The sequence below is a fragment of the Micromys minutus genome, assembly GCF_963924665.1.
Source record: "Micromys minutus genome assembly, chromosome: 32".
Classification (NCBI taxonomy): domain Eukaryota; kingdom Metazoa; phylum Chordata; class Mammalia; order Rodentia; family Muridae; genus Micromys; species Micromys minutus.
This window is the reverse complement of record NC_137967.1, coordinates 9865742-9885851: the sequence shown is the minus strand read 5'-3', so window position 1 is coordinate 9885851 and position 20110 is coordinate 9865742. Positions and strand designations below refer to the sequence as shown.

Genomic DNA, 20110 nt, shown 5'->3' with positions numbered 1-20110 from the left:
AACTGGGCAAAGGCCTACCTGACCTCAATACCAGACTTTCCCCATGGTATCCTGTTCTCTGACCACATGCCCGGTGCTCCCGAGAACACTGTACGAGGACAGAGAAAGCGACAGATACAAGCCGCGGTGCGTGTTGCCTGAAGAACGTGGATGTGGAGAACCCAGAGGCAGCTGGCACACAGGAAGCCTTTCCACAGCACCAGGGTGGGGCTGGTGCCCAGCTTCGCTCTGGCAAGATGCTCACCCCCAAACCTATCCATAGCTCCTGATGATGCCCTGGACAGCAGCCCTCCTGACTTCGGAGTGCTTTGTGAACTGTGCATGTGTCCCCTACGCCTGAGCTTGCTCCTTTTCACCTTTTCACAGACACAGCCAGGGACCCCAGGACGGTTCAGTTACTCCGAGTCAGACTGGGGAGATGACTCTATGGGTAAAGAGCAAACGCTTCTTCCGGGAGGCCAATGTTCAACTCGGAGCATCCACATCCTGCATTTCCTAACCACCAGTAATTCCAGCTCCCAGGGGACTCTAATGTCCCCCCTTCTGGCCTGTGAGGTCATGGCCTGCACACATGCACATATCCACATATATACATATAATTATAATTTTTTAAAAAAATTTTTAGTTACTCAGAGTCAAGCAGTAAGTGTGTAATACTGGTTTATCTTCAAGTCATTACCTACCTGACCCCTCTCTATCCTTCACTGACACTGCCTGAGGTCTGTAACTATGTCAGAGATCAAGAAAAGTTAGATGGATAAAATATGTCAACACTTAAAAAAAATTTCCTGCTTCCGGTTTTATTTGTACCTTTTTCAAGCAGCGTTACTGAGGCTTAACTCACATGCCATATAATCCACTCTCTGAAACTGTGTAGGGTGGTAGGTTAAGTACAGTCACTAAGAAGGACACTGTCGTTGCTACTTAATTTTAGAACATCTTCATCACCTCAAATAGAAACCTGATCATTCGTGGTCATTGTCTGCTCTTCCCTTCTCGAAGCCCCTGGTGACTTCCTGCCTCTGGACTTGCCAGCTTTGGATATTGCACACAAAGGACACCCAACATGTGTTCTGTGGCGCTGACCCACCTGTGCTATCATGTCACGAGGGGCTTTATTCGTTGTTAAAGTACAGCGATATTCCTTTCCGTACGTGGATACTCTCTGTTCCTTCATCACATAGATGTTTTCTTACGTTTTGTCTGAAGTATGTCTGTCTGTGCCTTCAGAGGCCAGAAGACAGGAAGAGATGAAACCAAACTGGAGCAACAGACAGTTGTCAGCCACCATGTGTATGCTAGGAATTGAACATGGGACTCTCTCGTACAGTAGCCATTGCTCCTAAATACTGGGCTATTTCTCCAGCCCCGCTGTTACACAGACTTTCTTTTCAACAAATTTTGAGCCAGTATGGCAAAGACGCATGATCCTGGTGTCTAGTCACTCTCAGGAACTCGAGAGACCTGGCACTATAGTCCTCATTGTGATGGTTTGGATGACAAAGGTCCCCATAGGTTCAGATATTTTAATACTTAGACCCTAGTTGGTGGAAATGTTTGGGAAGGACTCAGAGGTATGGACGTATTGGAGGAGGTGTGTCACTGGGTTCCAAGTCCATCTGATTTTAAGTTAGCTCGCTCTCTCTGCCTCCTGCTTATCGGTTCAACGGTGAACTCTTAGCTACCGCGCCAGCATCATGCTTGCCCGCTTGTTGCTATGCTCCCTGCCATGAGAGGCATGGACTCTAACCCTCTGAAACTGTAAGCTCCAATAAAATCATGGTTTCTCCTCACAGCAATAGAAAATCAATTTGTGGAGAGAGTGTTCAAATGGCCGGGGGTAATAACCCATTAGAGGGATGAGACTCTCGCTTCTGCTGTGTTCCCTAACCAGAGCAATGCCTTACCTGTGGGTTTCAGGCCTGCCATGCATGTGGTCGGAGCAAAAGTTACAACCCTCATCCAACCATTTGCAGCCCTTTCCCCCAGTGCATTCACCTACACCATATACTCCCAACTCATTCACAGCATCTGCAGTGACACACTATTGGTCCTGGGGACAGACAGTTTCACCCAAGAACCTCACATCCTATAAGGATTTCCAATGAATGTGGGCAGATAAGTTTGCTGGCAGTGATTCGGAGCGCCCTCCGGTGGACAGAGTTGCAGCATGCACCAGATAAGGCTTGCACTTGAGACCAAGAGGCCATAGCAACAGCACAACAGAAATCAAAGTGAAGCTCCATCCCTCGTGCAGTGGACACACACCAGAGTCTTCTGGAGACCTAGGTACAGCAGTCATCCATGTGTAATTCTCCTCCTGTGCCTCAAGAGAAAGAATTCAGAGTCTCCCCTGACAGTTTGGGGATAAAAATATTTCTTTACATATAATAACTGTTTTTGAAAGATCGCCTACATGTATGTGCATATGTGCATAATGTGTATGTAGTTCCTGTGGAAGCCAGAAGAGGGCGTCAGATGCCCTGGAACTGGAGTTACAGATAGTTGTGAGATGCTGGGAATTGAACCCTGGTCTCCTGAAAGAACAGCAAGTGCTCTTAACTGCTGGGCCATCTCTCCAGCTCCCTATTTATTGGTTTGTTTTGTTTTGCTATAAAGAGGAATATTCCTAATGCCTTAGGTGCCTTGTTAACTACTATTTTATAAGGAGCCTGGATATTCTTATAGGTTTTACCTTACTGAGAATCCATCCTATCTCAGCTTCGCTCCTCTAAGGAAACAACATTCATACATGCACTTGGGCAGGCAGGCGTGCATGTGCACACCAACACACACACACACACACACACACACACACACACACACTGTATGTGCATTATCAAAGCTTAGAGATGAGAGACCCTATCTCAGACAAATCAAACAAACAAATATATGAATAAGGGACAGAGCACTGGCTGCTTCTCCAAAGGACTTGGGGTTCAATTCCCAGCATCCACATGGCAGCTCACAGTCATTTGTAACTTTAATTCCCGAGGATCTGACACCCTCTTCTGGCCTCTGTCGGTACTGCATGCACATGGTGAACAGACATGTATATCCAGGCTGAAAGCCTCCCTTCCCCCATATGTATGTATGTATGTATATATGTGTGTATACATACATACATGTGTGTATATGTGTGTGTGTGTGTGTGTGTGTGTGTGTGTTTTATAAGTGGAGAAATGGAGTCTGGTCAAGTGTTGCCAAAAACTTTACAAGCACAGAGAAGTAGGTTTTATTCTTTGTAGGACTCTGCACAGATATACTTTTTTTTTGGTGTTGGATTTTTGTTTTGCAAAGGTAGGGGTTTTACTGCATAAAACACGGGATAAAACTGGGCTGCTTCAAAGACATTTTATTCCTAACAGCAGAAAGGAAACAGTCGTCGCTGAAAAAAACAAAAACAAAAAAAAAAAAAAACAAAAAAACAAAAACAACTTTTAATACTTTCTATACCAGAATAAAGTTCTGTCCACGATGTATTATAATAATAAATAATGGCCAAGAATAGACTTTAAATACAAAGTGTTCTACTTGTTACAAGCACAGCGACAAACTCCTCTACTCTATGATCTCAGAGTTCCTCCAAGATAGAATGTAGACGGGGTTGGGGACAGCGTCACAGACTACGGAAGTCACGGGGGAGGGGCCGAGGTGTGCAGATACAAGAGCCTGGTGACACGCGACGCTGACACTGCACCATAGAGGCTGCCACGGGCTTGTGTTACAAGTCACAAATGTTCCGGAAAGAAAGCCTGTGTCAGAGGGAAAGAGGGGCAGCTAGTAAGTAGGACGGGACAAAATGAGAGCAACACACACGCCACAAAGAAAGGGAGGATGTTCCCAGTGTCACAGACAGAATTATTGCCTATAGTATCCGAAGATGCTTGGAGGGCACAAAAGATATTGTACCAGCGCCAAAGTGCTAGACACGGAATGTGAGTCTCTCCTGCTCTTTCTTTTTTTCTTTTTTTTTTCCCACTTTTTTTCCCCTTTTTATTATTTTTTTCTTTTCTTTATTTTTTTTTTAAAGTTTTCTTTGCTAAGATACCACAGGTGGGGCAAACACACAGAAAGCAAGCCACTGGTACAGTCACCAAACACAGCAGTGCAGTTAAAACCCTAAATGCTTACTACGGTCAGACATTTTCCCACCAGTGTCTCCAGGCCCCCTGTGGACCACAGAGACAGCCACAGCCGATCAACTCGGGTTAAGTAAGGCAGTGAGAACTATTCTAGAGAAGCGGGGGGGGGGGGAGTAAAAAAAAAAGAAAGGAAGGAAATGAAAAAAGAAAAGAGCAAGAAAGCATCTTGCTTTATGCTAGATGGGTTCACACTGCTCAATGGCCTCATTCCCAGTGAAACCCAGGTCAGATGATACCCTTTTGAAAACATATGCAAAACGGATTCCTTATTAGCCTGAAATTCAGTCTCAGGATAGTGCTAAGAATTTTATTTACATTGATTGCAGCTTAGTATTTTTGTAAACTGCAATAGGCAGAGATGAAGTTTTTAAGGCCCTGGGGTTTTATAGTGTGCTCCCAGACTAAAAGGAATTATTGACATTTTTTTTCCTCTCTCTCCAAGTCTAAATGATTTCGTTTTCGAAGTTAATACCTCACTCCGTCTCCACCATCACAAGCAATGGTACCAATTCTGTGTCACTCAAAGGAAGTGTGTTAGAAGGTGAGGGACTCTGACAGCATTCTAGCAGGTTTCAGAAGAATCCTTCTGAGACTTTTCTTAAATCCTTTTTGTTTTGTTTTGTTTTTTTTTTTTTTGTTTTGTTTGGCTGTTTTTTTTTTCGAGCTGGGGTGTTTCCTTGTCAACCCTCAAAAATCTCCATCAGTGTGGTGCAGAGCTTGATAAAAATTTGAGTGTTCAAATAACTCTAATCTACAGAAATACAGAACACATTTGTTTCAAAGAAATGAACATTCTAACTCAAACTGTTTTCTTCATTAGTGACAGACATCTGGGGTTTTAGATTCATGTTTTAATACAAGTTATTTTCGAAGAACTCACTGGAGAGAGAAAAAAAATCTTGCTTTATGCCCACAACACTTAAAAAGTAACACATGAAAGAAGAAATCTGGTAACAAGGACCAGGGTAGACATCATTCTAGTAAAAGAAAAAAAAATGTTTTAAAACACAATTTAAGGCAGTCTTCCCATTAGCAGAGACACCACTGTCAGTCACCAGAACTTTCTACAGAAGCTAGAGTTGTTCTGGCTTCCTAGAATGTTTCCTATGATTTGTTTTTAATATCAAACCTTTTCCTTCATCCAGACATTTGAGGCAAAAGGACAACCCAGGACAGAAAATAATAAAATAAAAATGCATTTCTTTTCATACTTCAATTTGATCTTTAAAAAAAAGAAAAAAGAAAAAAAGGGAAAAAAGAAAGAAAGAAGAAAGAAAAAAAAGGAATGACTCATCAAAGCTGCAGAGGACATTTGTCTTCAGACACTTCCTGACCACTGATTCATCGGGCTGTGTGCGCGTGCATGTTTTTTTTTTTTTTTTTTCTTTTTTTAAGCACACTTTAGATTACCATCCCCTGCAGCACTGGGCAGTCCTGGCGCTCACTGACTGCATGCGGCTAGGATTTCTCTCAGAGCCCAGAGTCACACCATGTGAATTGATTTTTCCCTGCAGTGACCGCCCCAGTCTGACTGGCACCTCGGCTGCCCCCAATTCCTCTCATTAGGACGGTGGGCAAGTGACAGCGGCTGGTGTCAGATTATAGGGGGTGTGTTTTTAAGAAGGAGCACAGACCCGTCCAGGCGACACTAAGTCGCTGGAACGGTAGAGCTGTTGGTTTGTTGTTTGTTTTGTTTGTGTGTTTCGGGTTATTTGGACAAAGGTGACTTTTGGGTCAGAAGGACCTCAAGCTTAGAACTTGAAGGACATGGGGAGGGGGGCCATTTCTAAAATCTCTTTCTCCCACCTGCATTTCTTGGAAGTTCTTGTTACTGGGTAACAGTGTAGCAGCCATGTTCAAGGGCTGGGGTTTTTTTTTTTTTAATATATATATAGATAGATATCTTTTAAAATTTTTTTAAATGTTCTATACACTAGTGGGGGTTTGTACATGATTTCCCCCCTTGGAATGCAGTTAGCAAACTTGTGAACCCAGATGCATGATTTAAGACTGTAGAGAGGAAAGTCCTCTGCTCAGTTGCCTTCCTCTTGGCCTTTGCCTCTCTCATCTGGGAGCTCTGCAAAGCTCCCAGCCTTGACAGCCGCTGCCTCCTCGAAATTCCCAGAAGCCTCCGAGTCGACCCTGGAACGTTTGAACCTGCGGTCGGGATACTGGCTGTTGTCAAAAGGCATTCGATGGACGCAGAGGACGTGGGTTTTCAGGTTCCCCTTCTGTGAAGCACTGTAGGGACAGTAGTGACACTGGAAAGGCCTGTGACCTGTGGAGAAAGAAAGTGTCCAGTCAGCAGTGTGCCACACCCGAGCCTTAAGACCAACATACCCCCATAAATGACATCGCAGCCATCTAGCAGAATTAAAGGAGAAAGGGAAGGGATAAAGCCCATTAGTCCCATCGAGTGAGATTCAGATCCCTTCCCATTCTGGCCAGAATTCCCAGTCTTGACTTTGCAGAAGAGAGAACAGAAACCATTCAATATCTAGAACCATTTCAATAAAACTAAATGTTTACAGAAGAAGAAACAAAACAAACCTCCCATTTTTTTCCACACTCATTTGGAGCATGCATATATACACATACACATGCATGCACCCTCAGACATAAACACGCACGCCACCGAGCCTCTGTAGATATTAGAACCCTGTGGGAGTCCCTTGTCTCCTTTCGCCACATGGGTTTCGAGACTCAGACTCTCTGACTTGGCGGCAAGCATGCCTGCCTGCTGAGCCATCACTGGCTAATGTCCCTGGTTTGTTGGTTTGTTTGGGTTTTTTGCAGTTTTTGTTTTGGTTTGGGTTTTTTGTTTGTTTGTTTGACAGGATTCAAAACTTTACTTATGGATACTGAATTCTGATGTCAGATGGCTTGGAACAATCTCATGTAAGGTCCCCATCCACCCAACCATGTTGTCTATTTGTTTGTTTAAGGAACACCGTTCTTAATTTACCATTGTGTACAGAAAAGAGAACACACGCAGATTTGACCAGATAACTACATACTGACGATTTTGGATACACCCAAACCCATTACATTTCCGTAGTGAGTGTCTGTATTCAAGTCTGAGGGTAAAGCCACCCACAGACTCTTTACTAATGTCAGAACAAGTGTGAGGAGCAAATGCCTTTGGAGGGTAAGGGAGATGGATGGCGAACAGACCCGCTCTAGCAAAGCTGTAAGGGATGACTGGGTAGCACAGCTTTAGAAGTTGGGAGGGTCAGGGTGGACAGCAGGGACCACATGGATCAGGTCAAGGTCAGCCTGAGCATCAGAGAAGTAATGTTTGGGGGATGGCTGGAGAGATGACTCAAGGGTTAAGAGAACTGAGTGCTAGCATTTCCAGAGGCCCCTAGCTCTTTCCAGCATCTGAACTGGGCAGTTCCTAACCTCCTGCAACTCTATCTCCAGAGAATACAATGCCCTCCTCTGGCCTCTCAGGGCACTGCACTCACATGGCTCAGAGACAGACACAGTGACTACACACATGCATGTGTGTGCACACACGCGCACACACACATTAATATTAAAATAATAATAATAAGGGAGATTTGATGAGTGACTCCCGAAATGATAGTTCTCTAGAAGAGCTCACATGCAGAACTGCAGACAGACTCTCCAGTTCTTAAGGAAGCTTTTCTGATCCTGCAAGTGTGATCTCTCTGCTCTGTGACTAGCACTTGGCGCCTTCTGCCATCTGGAAAACTTGGTGTCTGCTTTGGGGAGTGATGGTGGATCTGGTGTTATCTCTCATGCTGGGAAGGTGCAGGTGTCTGCTCCCCAAAGCTCAGAAGCTGCACCACTCCACTTCAGAGAGGATCCCGGGCCCAGACTTGTTGGCTTAAAAGAGGGAACCAGCAAGTAAGGGAACCAATCCCCCAAACAGGACAACAGCAGAGATGGGATGTTTTCCTGCATCAATCACAGAAATCAATTCTGTGCGTATTTCCAAAGAGCCTTTCTCTCATTTGCTCATTCTCTGCCTCTGTTTCTCTCTGTCTCTGTCTGTCTGTCTATCTCTGTCTCCCTTCTTCTTCTTCTTCTTCTTCTTCTTCTTCTTCTTCTTCTTCTTCTTCTTCTTCTTCTTCTTCTTCTTCTTCTTCTTTCTTCTTCTTCTATTCCTCCTCCTCCTTCTTTTTCTTCTCCTCTCCTTCTCCTCCTTCTTCTCCCTCTCCTCCTCCTCCCTGTCCTCCTCCTCCCTGTCCTCCTCCTCCCCCTTCCCCCTTCTTCTTCCTCCTCCCTGTTCTCCTCCTCCTCCCTCTCCTTCTCCTCCTCCCTCTCCTTCTCCTCCTCCCCATCCTCCTTCTCCTCCTCCTTTTCCCCCTCTTCCTTTTCTTCCTTCCTTTCCTCCTCCTCCATCTCCTCCTCCTTCCTCTCCTCCTTCTCCTTCTTCTCCTTCTCCTTCTTCTCCTCCTCCTCCTCCTCCTTCTCCTCCTCCCCTTCATCCTCCTCCTTCCCTTCCTCCTCCTCCTCCTCCTTCCTCTTCTTCCTTTCACTTTCTTTTTCAGACTTCAATTGTCTGTATAACATGGGCTGACCTTGAACTCCCAATTTTCCTGCTTCAGGCTCCCCCCAACCCCCAGCTGGGCCTACACTAGCACATCTGCCCAGTGATGCAACCTTGATTCTCTTGCCTGTTCCGGTGGGTTTTGAATCCATCTTTCTCTATATAGTTCAGACTTGCGTTGAACCGTGCCCCCAACTCCGTCTCCTAAGTGCTTTATCTTCCTGTCTGAGACCTGGGCCGTCTTGTCTGGCTCCTCTGTTGCTTTCCCAGTGGGCTTTGGCAGTCTGCTCTGCCCTTCCCTCATAGCCAGGGGTCACCAGGGCTAACTCCTTCTCCCTGAGGGGTCTCCTTATTATACAGACCCAGTTGTGGTATGCAACAGCCCTTGTGTGTACTGTGAGCCTGGGAGTCTCAGAAGCATCCGCATTCTGCCCCCTTCCAGCCTGTGCCACCAGAGTGCCATGTGGAGAAGTTCAATCTGGTATTTCTTTGTCTCAGATCACAGACAGCTCAAATGTCCAGTGTCTGCACCCTGTCTGAACCCACCTCTCCTTCAAGAGTTAGATCTATTTTGCTATGAAATTGATCCCTTGGGAAAGGTCCCAGGTTCCCAGACAAGAGCCATAGACTCCCAACATCCGCAGTGCCCCCAAAACACTCATATATTCCCGTTTGATCCAGCCCAGGTTTGAGGGAATGACTACAAATCCTCGATAGAGATTTTGCTGCTTTTCTTTCTAGAGATGTAGCAACACGCGGCTTCAGGTGGCCTACTTCCCACGTGGGAAAGCCATTCTGCTAATGTTTAAATGTTGGGAGGAAACACGGGGGAAAAAAACACACAATGCATTTGCCTTCTGCCCTTCCTAAGGGGCCGCAGAAGGGAGAGAAGCGCAGGGCTGGCCCACCAGCATGATGACTGCCGCCTGTGTTTCTGCCGCCTGGTTCTACCCTCGGGGCTTGGCCACCTTCCCATGGAAACAGAGAAGGCCCTGAGCTGAGTAGGAGATGCGAAACTGGTAATGCTTCTTATTATTAGCATATATTAATTGCATACGCTGATTGATCTCACAATGAGGTTTTCATACACTTTGATCATGCCCTCTGACGATTAACCTCTCTTGTTCCTAAGGCCTCCCGCTGGCCACCGGTTCCCTTCCCATCCTCAAGCATGCCCCTTCGACGTTTGTGCGGGATGGATACTTCTGTAGCTTTCCATTTGTACACGGGACGTCCTTGTTTCTCATCCTGCGGGATGTGGGGTCTGGACTGAGGGCTGGGTTTTATCTGAGTGTGTCCCCCAGTGGCTCATACATTGTGAGCGTGGTACTTGATGTGGCAGCACTGAGAGGTGATAGAGTCGTTGTGAGCCAAAGTCACAGGGAATTTGGTCTGGTCGCTGAGGATGCTTTCCTTGGAAGGGATTATGGGATGGATCCTAGTCAGCTTCTGGGTGAATGAGATCTCCAGAATGGTTAGTTAAGTAGACCTTTCTTTTTTATATAGTACTCAGCCTTGCGAGTTTGTTTTAGCAAAGGAAATCAGACTAAGATAGACATCAGTCCTTGGGAAACGACTGGAGAAGCCAGTGTGTCTACCTCTCCCGTGCTGGGCCGAGCTGAGCATCAGTAAGGTCCAACAGATTTTGGACAAGTGATCAGAATAATGCTGAGTGCCTGAAACTCAATGATTCAATTCATGAAACCATCATCCCTGCATACACTAAAGGTATGTCCAAGTCTTGCTGAAAAATGGCCCATCTTATAAAGTAGAAAACTATAGAGCAGGAGAAAAGAAAAATCAGCTCAGCATTAGTGCCTGTCAGTGCTGGAGCAGTTGAAGATCCTCCCAAAGGGTTCAGGGGTTGGGGTGTTGGGGGTGGGGGTTGAGCAGTTAGGAGTGAACACTGTATCTGCAGAGGACCTGAGTTCAATTCCCAGGTAGCATCTGCAGCAACTCAATCACCTATAATTCTAGCTCCAAGGCATCTTACTCCCTCTTCTGGCCTTCAGGGGCACTACACTCACATGACTAAACCCACGCACATAGAGTGAAAACTCGAAAACACTTTAAAGTAGAGCTTCTCAGACTCTGGGTGACTCATATAGATCTGGAATCAAGTCACCAGTGTGTTTATTATAATTAATGGCTATCACAGTGGCATGAAAAGCTTTGGGAGGGAAGAAATTCAGATAATGTTCCAATCATAATTTTAAAAATGTAATGTTTGGTAACCCAGAGGCCAGCAGACCCACGGACACACTGACTCTGTTTATGAATCAGCCTCAGTCACCAAGACCTTATGGAGTCTTCCACGGGTTGAATATTTTGTTGAACAGCCCACACCTGTATTGTATCACCTGTCATAGTGCTAAAAAGCACTCTGTTTGGGGATCCCCATCTCCAGCCTTTGGATACTACCCTTCCTGCAAACCCTGCCTCCTCAAAGGTCACACGTCTTGAGCACAAATCACAGAGAGCCTTTAGCATCACCTTAGGCTGCAGGGAGTTGGCCAACTTGACACAAAAGCACTTAGTTCTCTTTCCCTACCAATCAATTTTTTAAAATATTCATCATGATTTGATCCTATGGTTACATTCTGAATCTTGATTTTCTTGGTAGAGACAAACATGATAGACGATTCTTCTGGAAGGTTCAGATACTTCCGTGGTCAAACCATTATTGGATTGGTTTGTGTTTTTAACTTTGCTGAAATGGAATCTGTTTGCAGATGCATCTGGAGCTCTGAATGCATTCATTGGAGGGGCAATCTGAGCAGTACTAGAAATTCAAGAAGTCTAGGTCATTCTACAGAATGTAGAAACTTACCGATGATAATAATAGCAGCTTAAGACCCCCAAAGGCCTCACTCCATGGTTCTTTATACTGATTTCTGCACATTTATCCTCAGAGTTGAACTCCATGAAAGTTTTGCCAAGAAGCGATATTGCTTCCACCACACAGATAGGGAAGTTAAGACCCAGCCAAGCTGAAAGATTTGCATTCAGACCGAGTTTCCAATGGATACAATGTACTCTGAATCTTTACTTTCACAAATATGTACGGGGGCTTCCCTAGTTAGATTCAGCCATTGACTTTATGCAAACCAGAGTCACTCAAGAAGAAGCAACCACAATGGAGAAATTGCCTTCATCAGACTGTTTTGTAGTGATGTATATAGGGTTCAATTGCTAATTGATGTAGTAGGGCATGATCTGCTGTGAGTGGCCTAGGCAGGTACGGAAGTAAGAGCTACATAAGGAAGCTAGTTGAGCCAGCCAAAGAGGGAATAAAGCAGACAGTAGGTGCCTGAAGAAGCCAGGCAATGACTAAACCAAGGCATGTGTTGTCTGAGAATCAACATTAAGTGTAAAGTTTAGCCTACGATGGTTAGATGCTTGGTGAAAGGTGTCATTGCTCAAGACATTTTTGGACACTCCACCAGTTTCTGATGGAGCCAAATCCCAGTTTCTGTCTTCCATTAGCCTATTTGAAGCCCCTTATATGGAACAACCTCAGGTACATTGATGTCTGCTGTCTCTTGATAAGAGAGTGTCAGCGAAGAGTCCCAAACAAGCCGACAAGCCGCAGTAGAGAACACAACAGACTACGTCACTGTGTGCATCCAGGTCTGAAACATGGACAATGCAAGGGGCTGAGAGGCACCAATCTGCCTAGGAGCCTCCCAATCTGTCACTGAGGTAGAGAGAGAACAGAAATACAAACGGGACATCTCGCTGACAACAGTGACGCTAGTTCAGGCATCAGGACATGCCTGTCCCCCAGTTGCCTGCAAACTTCCATCCATCCATCCATCCATCCATCCATCCATCCATCCATCCACACTAAGATGAGAGACTGGCCAGAAATGTACCCACCCCACTGCAGAAGACTGTAAATGAGCTGGTGATGCTGGGGTCCACAGAGTGTTCATGAATTGCAGACAATAACTACCTCTTTATATGTGCAGTTGGGTCCAATAGCTCTAAGCCTGAGAATACTCTGATACATCAGTTCCCACTAGACAGGGCCGATCAAGGTGGTGGCAGTGAGCAGCATCTCATGTCGGGGACACCCTATGGTCAGGTATGAAAACCTGGGGCTCTTGGTCTGACATCTTTGCTTTCTTTCTGATGTCTTCCTCCTCCGTAGGAGTGGTCAGGTTTAGGTCTGGCAATGAGTTTGGAATCGGACTACCACTTCCCACCTCGGTTGCTGCTTAACAGTTGAAGGCAGTGTCTCCCCTGTCTGATCTGGATCCACTGGCCAGGTCCCCCAGTTCCCTGTCCCCACAACCTCGAAAGTGAGATGTTCCGCATTCAGAGGAACCAGTGTCAGAATGGATGCGTTTCACTGAAATGAAGTTTGGCAAACCCAGGTTGATGCTTGCCGAGCACGTGACCCCCTGGAGCTCCTGAAGATGGCAGGACTAGAGAGATCCCAAGTCTAAATAGCCTTGTAAGACAGTGCAGTCTGTTCTAAGACCAGCAGGGATTCCAATAAGTCACCCAAGAGGCCATCTTTCCATCCCTCTCTTCCCTACCTCTGAGACTGCCATCCCCTAGCCACAAAGAATGTCTCTTTAGTCTCCAACTGTTCCCTGTTGCTCCTTTCCTTGGGACCTTTGCACAGACCTTCCCAATCTTCCAAATATGGAATTCTTCCTTTTCTGCCTTCACCTTGTCCGTCAGCATAGAATAACTCTATGTTTCTGGAATGACTTCGTGATTATTCCAAACCCACCATGATGGCTGTCAAACACATGACTTCAGTCCTACCCCTAGCATAAGTAGCTGATGCCTGCTCCTCTCCAAGAATATTTGCAGTACGATGAGGACAGGGACCCTGGGGTTTCATTGGAGGAGGGATGGTTCATTTGCTTGCTTGCTTGCTTGTTCTGATATTGCTGTTAGCCCCTACAGCATGACACAAGCTCATCACAGACGTCGGTATTTTCTAGCAGAAGATATGAATGAAACATATCACAAGAGAAGAGACAGAGAGGAAGGGAAGAAGGGGAATCTCAGGACCACTGAGGAAAGAAACACCTGAGGCTGGGACGAGGGCAGGCAATGGATCAGTGGAGGATCCTAGAACAAGAAGAGGGTAGCTCAAGATGGGAGATGAGGAGATATGATGCTCACGGGCCACGGGGACGTCATCTCATGGGGAAAAAGATGTGACCAATCTTTCCTGGTGCTTCAGCATTGCTGAAATCCTAAGCCACCCCAGCCCTCATCAGCCAGAGTTGGAGGCCCACACTGAAATGGTTCCAGATGCCCCCCCCCCCGTCCACCCCCACCCTACTCTCTCTACCTCTTGCTTTGAGGCCATCAACATTTCCCATCACTGCCACGTGAAAAGTAAGTACATCGTACGTTAATTTGTATTGTCACTGCGCTGTAGAGCCGTGGTAAAGAACACATCCATTTTTAATCCACTATGAATAATATATAAATATGTATACAGTGTGGAGGGTCAAGAGGGGTGAGGAGAAAGCAAGCAGTACATTGTTTATAGTGAAAGTTGGGGAATGAGATATTTTTCTTACTCGCGACGATGAAAACAGCTATTCCTTCCCTACACCTAAGGGGGAGAGGAAAATGCGTGCCCTTGAGGGGCTATCCATTAGTTACAGTTCAGCAATGGGCAGCAGCTTCAGAGAGCTGCGGTTTGGTGCTTCCACACCTTCTGAGCTGATGGCTTCTCTTGGATGTAGGGCAGATGACGAGGGTGTGTGTTTGGTGGATGGGTGAATGGGTGATTGGCCCCTGGCATTCAATAATGACACTGTCTTCAGAGCACGCTCAAAGTAGTCATCTTCCTTGATTGGTTCTCCAAAAGATGCAAGGACATGGGGGTAGCAGGAAAATGGCTTCCTCTTTCACAGGCATAGAAGCCTGAGCCATGGAGATTTTTGGTCAGGCACATACTCATCTCTCTGGCCTCTCTGGATGATGCCTGCAAGCCCCTTTTACCAGAGGATTCTCTATGAATATATCCAAGGAGGTATTCCATAGACACAACGAAAGGATAGATAGATAGATAGATAGATAGATAGATAGATAGATAGATAGGTAGGTAGGTAGATAGGTAGGTAGGAAGGAAGATAGATAGATAGATAGATAGATAGATAGATAGATAGATAGATAGATAAATAGATAGGTAGGTAGGTAGGTAGGTAGGGAGGGAGGGAGGGAGGGAGGGAGGGGGAGAGGGGAGGGAGGGAGAGTGGTGTGAGAGACAAAGACAGACAGACAGACAGACAGACAGACAGACAGACAGACCTCGTGTGCGTGGACAGAGATCCCATAGCCTTCTCTAGAAGGCCATCGGATCCCTGTACTGAGCACATGGGACACCACTGGAATATTGGCTCAAGAGAGGCATTCATTCTTCAATGTGACAGTTGGTCTTGAGTGTCAACTTGATAGACTGAAAGACGGGAGGATTAGCAAGCATGCCTCTGGGCACGTCTTTGAAGAGATTTCCAGATCCAATTAGACAGTGAGTAGTCTGACTTAATCAGTGGTTGAAATCACTGACGGATTCATACTTCGACTAGATAGGTGATAGAGCTGAGGTGAGCAGAGCTTCTTAAGAGGAAAATGATCGTGCGGAAATATCCTCAGGGACTTGCTGGGCCCCTTCTGTGACTGTCCTACTCTGCTTCCTGTCCACTGTGAAGAAATGCCTGGACTCCACCATGCCATCCCTGTGGGGTGGATTCAAATAAGTCATTGTTCTTTCAGGCTCTTTCAGGTACTTTTTGGACAGATCTACAGCTGAGTAGGAGCATCTACACACAGTTGGCTCTAAGACACTGTGGATGCTAAAACCTGTGGATGTACGGTCTCTGTGTGTAAAACAGCAGCATATACTTGGAACCAACTCACACCCTTCCTCTTTCCTCCTTCCTTCTTTCTCTGTCTCTTTTGTTTGTCATTGTCATAGTTGGCAGTGGCAGCATCTGCGGCTGCTGCTGCTACTGTTTTGAGACAGGCTCTCCATTTATAACTCAGGCTGGGCTCCAACATACGGCCTTGTGCTCCCAAGCGCTAGGATTATGAGCATGTGCCACCATACCTGACTTGCTGCATGCTTTTAATCGTGTCTAGATTATTAAAATGCTAAGAATATAAACCTTGTCACCCGGTTCGCAGCACCCAAAAGGGGTGGCCAGCAACCACCTGGAACTCCACGATCAGAGGTTCTGACGCCCTCTTCTGGCCTCCATGAGCATCATACTTGAATGTACACACCCACGTACACACATAATTAAAAATAAGACGGGTCTTAAGTAATGGGTCTAATGAAAGTGGTTTGTGAACAGCTGCTATACTCTTCTGTTTGGAGCACAGCAGCAGGGAGAGACCTGTACCGAGTGTTCAGTACAGACACTATAACCAAAGGTCTAACTACGAAATAATAAATGAGATGCCAGGTAAACAGCAGAATTCACGAGAGACCGGAAGACAAGAGAGTTGGAGGGTATGTCCACATACTGCTCCATTTACACAGATCCCACATGGTGCTCCGTATGTACTTTAAGAGGCATCTTGGGTGGTGAAACTTTGAAGAATACCCCCTCCCTGAGCGCATCTGTTCAGTCTACCTGTAGATGTGTGGCTAGCCGATCTGAACATCCAAGTAACTACATCCCCATTCTGCACCTACATCAGGGTGCTGTTTTCTAAAGGGAGCAAGGATGGAGTGGGGAGAAGCAGCCGTCAGGGCTGTCTCACACAGGGTGGAAGGTTGCAGAAGAGTTGCCACCCATGAGCACTAGGGAGGCCGATAACAACACATAGATATCTAAGCCAAGCCTGCTAGGCTTACCCCGCACCCCCCAAAAAAAAAACATTTTGTGCAACACATGCTAATTAAGTGGGGTAATAGATTTACCTGCAGAGCCAACAAGGAAGTGTTAGACAATCAGCCGCTGGAAGCCCAAGTGTCTGTGCTGCAGGTTCAAGGACAGGTCTGGCCTTTGAGGTGCTGGTCTGGTTTTCCCTGGGTGCCCTGGAGTCTGGAATTCTCAGTCTTCACATTCTGCACTCTCTAAGCTCACAGATTGGACCCTGACGCTGTATCATATGAGGGTCCCCGTCTAGAACCCCTAGAGAATTCTCGTTCCAGCCGCAGCACCAGCAGGGCAATGAGGGTGCTGTCTTATACAAACAGGGGCCTCCAGAAGGAGCTGCTGCCATGGTTCTATATACTTATACTTCCTAAATCCCCCCACCCCAATTCTGAGTAGGTAAGGATGTTCCAATCAGGTATGTAATTCGTGTTTTCCATTTCCGAAAAGAATATTCTTTCATCTAATCAAAGACGCTAAGACACTTTGGAATAGTACAAATAATTTCAGGTTTTAAATGCCGAGTGATTTTGGGTTTTAATTTAAAAGGCTACTCAAAAGCATATTCATCTTAAAAGTGGAGTCTTATCCAGGTGGTAACTCATTGGCAACATCACCAAGAAATCACGTTTAGCTTAATATACAGACAGACTATGAGTGTTAGCGTTATATAAAGTAACCCTGCATATATATTATTTTATCATGTTCCCACACGCCTTTTATGGTATTTATCAACCAAGAGGGCCTAGAAAGGTTGAAATTGATTTCTAATGCCATTCTCAACAAAATATTTGAGGAAGGGAAGAGGGGGGTGGAGGGGGAATCTCACTCCCTTGGTGAGGTCACAGCCCCTAAGATTCCCCAAATTTCCCACATCACAGCACCTGTGTGCCAGGAGTTCAAAGGCCGGCCAGTGGGGGAGCATTGAAGAAGTACACCCTAAGCAAGCCCTTTGAAGAAGCGGTTGGTTCAACAAGGACTGGGGAATGTACGAGATGATCCCGGAACATTCTGTGCTGTGAAATAAATCGTTGCTCTTAAGAGCCCCCATTAAAAGGTGCAGGAGGGCATCTCAGAACAGCGTGCAGCCAGAAAGGAGCCCCGAAGGCTCAAACGCAGAGCATTTCCAACAGCAGAGTAAATAATACCGCCCCCAAATCATAGCCTAATGTATAAAGTAAATATCCACGAGTCACACTGACATAAATGATTGAATCGGTAAATATGCACGCAAGGACCCGCCAATGCAGATCGCAAATAATTCATGTAGACGGTGATGACTCAGGGAGGCCGAGACAGGGTGCCGTCCTGAGGTGTGGTGTGTCTGGCACATGGGGGTTGGGGGGACAGTGTAACTTGACAGTGCAGAACTCTAAATGAACACTTCCTTAGCCAAGTGCTCAAGGTCACAGTGGCAGGCATCCTTGATTTGGTACGAGAAGGGCACCGTAGGTTTGTCATCTTTCTTCCCCAAACCCAGAGCTCCAGTCTAAACATGAGAAATTACAGCCGAGGGACATCTTCCAAGGTACAGTCCTCAGGACGGCCAAGGCAATCACCAACAGGAGATCCCTGAGACTGCACAAATAGGAAGAATGGAAGATACATGGACACGTGACAGCAGTGTGGCCTCCGGAACGAGAGCTCAGAACAGAGCGTGGCCGTTAATTAAAACCCAAGGCAGTCCGAGCGAAACGTTGGTATCGGTATTGGTTCATCGCTCGTGATGAATGTCATCCGGTAATGCGTAAGACGTTCGGGATAGCCCGAGAGACCCCGCGCAACTCCTCCTCGCTACCTGCGCAAATGTTTTGGTGATCTAAATCTGCACTGAAATAAAAGACTCGCTTTCCAAGCTTTCTTCTGTAACATCTATCACGAGCTGATGGTGAAACCTAGAGTTGATGTTCTACAGCAGAAAGATCCCAACACCTAACTTCAGGCAAAGACCACAGCTAGAAGTATGGCCCTGGTGTAAGGCACCAACAGGTAGGAGATGGCTCAGTGGTTAGGAGCACTCGCTGCTCTTACAGAAGACTGGGTTTTCAGCACATCTGTTGTCTCGAGACCACCAGCTCTAAGTGATCTGATACCCGCCAGGGACACCTACACATTCAGGTACTCGGGCGCAGGATATACAAGTAATAGAAATGAGTATACAATAGTAAGCCAGGCAAGTAGCTTGCAAATTATCCTGATAAGACAAACATGGGAGGGCAGGAAGGGGGAGCATCATATCACCCCTACCCCAGACCTGCTGCCAAGGGTCCGAGGAGGTATCAGCCTTGAGCTCTGGTAGTTTGGATCAAAGTGGTTGAAAGTGGAAACTCTCTAGTCACGAGCAGACCTCATCTGACTGGGGCTGTGTGTACCTTTGGGAGGCTACGCCATCCCTTGATTCTCAGGGATGGAAAGTGGGCATTTTAAAGCTGACAGACAATAGGACATGGGTCGGTTTGTAGTTTGGGTGGACTGAGAGACAGTCCGTCAAATATTTAGCATGAGACTCCAAAGAAGAGTCGAATAAATCTCCCCCGGGTGTGGTTAGGATATCGAAACCCTTCCTTTCTGGAGTTCCACCCAGAGGATGAGGGGTGGGGGGACTCTGGGAGGATGCATGCTTGGCCAGGGACACCAAGCCTGAGACAGAGAGCAACTTTGGCTGTGTAGTCAGAGCTGAGCTGACCGTGGCCATCTTCCCTGCAGCTTCGGTTCAGGCTGGGAAGAACTCCAACAGGAGGAGGGTCTATGGCTAGTGGGGGCTTTGCCAGGCACAGTCTGCAAGATTCCACACCCCCCTGTCTATCTTGCAAGCAATCCCCAGACATAACAAGTGCTCCCTGTAGTGCTCCCTTCTCCTTCACCCACTCCCCAACCCCCTGTCCTTTGCTCTCTTCCCGGGCAGCTCCAAATCCCCTGCTCAGGCCACTCCCTGTGGTTCCAAGTCACATCACATTTATTTGTTTGCCTCGGGCAGCCATGGTCTGAGGAGCCACCAGCCTGCCCGGGTGGCCAGCCGGCCGGCGGCATGAGCTACACAGCCACTATTGATCTGGGATCTTAAATCATCCCCGGATTTTATGAAAACATTTACGTTTATCATTAAATAACCTTCCAAGGGTCGATGAACTTACTTTCATTTTTTTTCCCGTTGTTGTTGTTGTTGTTGAAGATTTTCAGATGTGTAATATAATAATACTCTAATGAGACTCTGGGTTTGTCTCTGGGCAAGTGCATTTGATATCGGAAGGATTGCCAAGAGAGGCCACATTAAGGAGACGTCAGCCTCCAGGTGAAGTGCACCCCAGGAGCAGGGGCAGTTGGCGGCTTCCACACCTGGCAGGGCACTTTGCTGTCTGTAGCTTGTGGGGGGGGGGGCCTGTGGACACTGTGCTAAGCATTTTTGAGGTTCACAACCTTAGGATAAAAGGTGGGGGAGTGCTTCCGAGCCATATGCTAGGACTCGAACACAGCTATCCTGGTTGTTTTTATATTTTTAATATACTGATTTCATGCTATTAAACATGATAAAGGTGTTATTCAGGGGGCAAGGATGAGAAGGTCAGCCTCTAACATCAGCAGCT

At 46.5% G+C, this 20110-nt stretch overlaps 1 protein-coding gene across 1 annotated transcript in view; it reads right to left on the bottom strand.

Annotated features, from left to right (window-relative positions):
• Positions 1–6178: 6178 nt before the first annotated feature.
• The window catches only part of ZNF536 (zinc finger protein 536), a gene marked incomplete at both ends in the record, with an annotated part of 248529 nt that continues 234597 nt past the window's right edge, over positions 6179–20110 (bottom strand). Inside the window, one exon of the mRNA XM_080908756.1 lies at positions 6179–6423. Within this exon, the coding sequence (XP_080764882.1) occupies positions 6179–6423 (245 nt within the window). The remainder of the gene's footprint in view (positions 6424–20110) is intronic.